The sequence below is a fragment of the Rhea americana genome, unplaced genomic scaffold (genome assembly GCF_003343005.1).
Source record: "Rhea americana isolate MKP2758 unplaced genomic scaffold, rheAme1 scaffold_722, whole genome shotgun sequence".
Lineage (NCBI taxonomy): Eukaryota > Metazoa > Chordata > Aves > Rheiformes > Rheidae > Rhea > Rhea americana.
In genome coordinates, this window is record NW_028186893.1 from 27,834 (window position 1) to 31,836 (window position 4,003).

At 66.0% G+C, this 4,003-nt stretch overlaps 1 protein-coding gene across 1 annotated transcript in view; it reads right to left on the reverse strand.

Moving 5' to 3' along the window:
• Positions 1 to 3,729, reverse strand: part of NKPD1 (NTPase KAP family P-loop domain containing 1) — a gene marked incomplete at its 5' end in the record, with an annotated part of 5,017 nt that extends 1,288 nt beyond the window's left edge. Inside the window, 3 exons of the mRNA XM_085321902.1 lie at positions 265 to 1,965; positions 2,670 to 2,801; positions 3,561 to 3,729. Of these exons, the coding sequence (XP_085178028.1) occupies positions 311 to 1,965; positions 2,670 to 2,801; positions 3,561 to 3,729 (1,956 nt within the window). The remainder of the gene's footprint in view (positions 1 to 264; positions 1,966 to 2,669; positions 2,802 to 3,560) is intronic.
• Between the last annotated feature and the right edge of the window lie 274 nt (positions 3,730 to 4,003).

Genomic DNA, 4,003 nt, shown 5'->3' on the forward strand with positions numbered 1-4,003 from the left:
AGTCTCTCCCAGTTCCCTCCCAGCCTGGCCCAGTCTCCTCCAGTCTCTCCTCCTGCCTCCAACCAGTCCTTCCCAGTCCCCCCCTACAACCGGCACGGTGGCCGAAGGCGCCGCACCGGAGTCTTCCTCGGGCACCGCCACCTCCCACCCTCCGTCCCCGGCGCCACTGGGAGCACTGGGAACACCGGGCGGCCGCGGCTGGCGCCAGCCGCCCCGTTTGCAGCATCGTCCTTAATTACGATTTTTTGGGGAGGCTTTTTTCACCGTTTTGGGGGCTTTTTAATTCCCGGCCGGCGCCGGCGGCTCCGCGTCACTCCGGGGCCGGGCACTGCACGCTCCTGGAGACGGCGGCGGCGGCGCTGGCCCGCGCCAGGCGCGCCAGGTCCCGCAGCAGCCCCATCTCGCGCCGGATGGAGTGGTCCAGGTTGACGGTGAAGCGGAGCAGGTGAGCGGCCTCGGCGGCCGTGAAGGGGAAATCGCGCGCCAGGAAGCGCTCGAAGAGCTCGGCGTCGCCGTCCAGGCACAGCGCCCGGCGCAGCGCCTCCCGCGCGCCGCTCAGCTCCCGCGCGTTCTCCTCGAAGACGCTCCACAACGTGCGGGTGGCCAAGGCGTCCTGCCCGGCGTCCTCCAAGCACTGCAAGGCCCAGCTCAAGCGACACGGCCACTGGTTGGCCAACACCACCCAAGCGGCGGCGGAGCGGGCCGAGAGGTCCCGCCGCGGCCCGCCGTGGTGCAGCATGAGCCGCAGCGTGATGGGGATGGTGTTGACGATGCGGCGCACCTGGACGCTGCTGGACGGCACGTAGCGGTAGAGGCTGTCGGCGGCGTCGTGCAGGCAGCGGAAGGCGGCGTGGATGTAGCGCACGGCCTCGGCGTCCACCTCGTGCCGGCTGAGCTCCCGCGGCGTCGCCGCCGCCTCGCCCCGGCCCTTGGCCCGGCTCCGGCGCACGTTCCTCTCCACGTTCCTCGTGATGATGCGGTACATGAGGTCCTCGCGCGTCTGCACCGCGTCCTCCACGCACTGCAGCTTGGACCTCACGCCCATCTCCGGGATGGAGAAGGGCAACGTCACCGTGCGGTTGAGGTAGAGGTAGCCGTTGTCGGCCAGGCCCTTCATGCAGCTCGTCTGCTCCAGGCACGGCACGATCACGCTGGGGTCCACCACCAGGATGAAGATGAAGGGGCTGTTGGTGTCCGAGAGCAACGTGTTCATGGCGTTGAGCACCCCGGCCACCTTCTCCGGGTAGCAGATGTCCAGGCTGGTGATCTCCAGCACGATGCGGAGCCGCCGCTGCTCGAAGATCTCCATGAAGGCCAGGAAGTCGATGAGCACCTCGATCTCGTTGCGCACCTTGCTCATGAAGCCCAGCTGGCTGGTGAACTTCTCGCTGTTGGTCAGCCGCTCGATCTTCTTCTTCTCGCTGATGAGCAGGTTCTTGACGACGGAGAAGACGCCCAGCACCAAGCCGGAGCCCGACAGCGAGGCGACGGTGCTGCCGATCACCTTCAGCGCGTGGTTGTCCTTGATGCCGGGCACCAGCAGGGCCACCAAGAGCACGCTGAGGCCCGCGCTCAGCACGAAGAGCATCCCCCAAAGCTTGAGGCACGTGCTTTTCTTGAGGACCCACTCCCGCTGGCTGAAGCCGGAGGCAAAGTGGGGCCGGCTGCCCATGACGTGGAAGACGCTGAGCGGCAGAGGCCCGAAGTGGTGGCGGATGCTGTCGCAGAGGGTGGTCACCAGCCCGGCCCAGAGCTTGTCGCAGCCCGCGTACTGCCAGGCGCTGAAGCGGATGAAGATGAACTTGATGTTTTTCCTGCGCAGGTGGACTTCGGTGATCACCGGCTTGTAGAAAGCCAGGTACCACAGGGCCAGCAGCAGCCCCCAGCCCTCGGGGCTGCGCGCCTTCTGGTGGCTCTTCCGCAGCTCAGCTTCCTCGCGCCGCGCCATCTCCTCTCGCATGAAGCCTGGGGACACAGAGAGAGAGCGGCCGTGGGTCACCTCCGTCCCACAGCGTCATCTCCTGGTGGGGCTTCAAGAGGGGCTGTGTGGGCAACGTTGTCCCAAACCTGAGGAGCAGATGGGCAGGACGTGATGCAAGAGGGACCTCAGATGGGGCAGATGGGCTGGACGTGGTGCAAGAGGCACCTCAGATGTTGGGGAGCAGATGGGCTGGACGTGGTGCAGGCAGGACCTCAGATGGGGCAGATGGGCTGGACATGGTGCAAGAGGCACCTCAGATGTTGGGGAGCAGATGGGCTGGACGTGGTGCAAGAGGGACCTCAGATGTTGGGGAGCAGATGGGCTGGACGTGGTGCAGGCAGGACCTCAGATGGGGCAGATGGGCTGGACATGGTGCAGGAGGCACCTCAGATGGGGCAGATGGGGTGGACGTGGTGCAGGTGGGACCTCAGACGTTGGGGAGCAGATGGGCTGGACGTGGTGCAAGAGGGACCTCAGATGTTGGTTAGTACATGGTCTGGACGTGGTGCAGGYRGGACCTCAGATGGGGCAGATRGGCTGGACATGGTGCAGGAGGCACCTCAGATGGGGCAGATGGGSTGGACGTGGTGCAGGTGGGACCTCAGAYGTTGGGGAGCAGATGGGCTGGACGTGGCCCAGGAGGGCCCCCAAATCCAGGGGGGCGAACGTGCCGCCACCCCGCACCTACCCGTGACCTTGTTGAGCAGCGAGTAGATGCGGTGGCCGCAGGGCGCGTAGAAGCCCACGGTGACGGGGGTGGACGTGTGACACAGCGTCTTGGAGAGGCACCGGCAGTAAACGTCATCCTCCGTCAACAGCTCTGGGGAAGACGAGGCGCCGGTCGGCAGCGGGGGGCACCCCGGAGCCACCCGCCGGCGCCAAGCCCGTTGGGCACGGGAGAGAGGGAAGAAGGGGGGGGTTTGGGGCAGAACATCCGGGATTTGGTGCAACCTGGGTGAAGATGCCTGGCCGAGCGGTGGCCCGGGGCAAAACCCAACGGTTTTGAGGCTGCTTAGGTGGATTTTGGGGCTGCTAGGACTGTGTATGTGGGAAGGATGGGATGGGATGGGATGGGATGGGAGGGATGGGATGGGATCATGTGGGGAAGATGGGATGGGGCAGGACGGGATGGGATGGGAGGAATGGGCTGGGATCAGATGGGAAGAATGGGATGGATCAGTTGGGACGGATGGGATAGGATGGGATGCAGAGGGAAAGATGGGAGGGATCAGATGGGAGAGATGGGAAGGATCAAATGGTTGGGATGGGATGGGATGGGACAGGATTGGAGGGATGGGATCCGATGGCAGGGATGGGATGGGACATGATGGGATGAGAGCAACGGGACACGATGGGATAGGATTGGCTGGCAGGGACGGGATAGGATGGGGCAGAATAGGTGGGATGGGATCAGATGGGATGGGATGGGATGGGGATGGGATGGGAATGGAATGGGATGGGAATGGGATGGGAATGGGATGAGAATGGGCTGGGAATGGGATGGGATGGGAATAGGATGGGATGGGAATGGGATGCAATGGGATGGGATGGGAGGGGACGGGCGCCGCGGTGGCCGTACCTCGGTCCTCCCCGGGCTCCACCTCCACGAAGGCGCTGTCCCCGCCGGGCGGCAGGCACCCGCAGCCCCGGGGCACCCCGGGGTGCCCCAGGCAGGCCACCTCCTCCTCCTCCTCGCTGCAGCTCGTGGGCGTCACGGGGCCGACGGCACGCGGAGGGCGGCAGCCGCACTGCCGGCGCGGGGAGCCGGGTGTCACCACGCTGCCGCCGCGGTGGGACGGAGTGTGTGGGGGGGGGGACACGCGCCGCAGAGGGGCTGCTCCTGGGGACGCTGGGGACACTGGGGACGTGGGGCAGCCGGGGCTGGGGAGACTGCGCTGGTGGCCATGGGGCACGTTGGACTGGGGACGCTGGGACAGCCTGTGCTGGGGACACTGGTGATCATGGGACAGCCTGAACTGGGGACACTGGTGATCATGGGACAGTCTGGACTGAGGACATCGG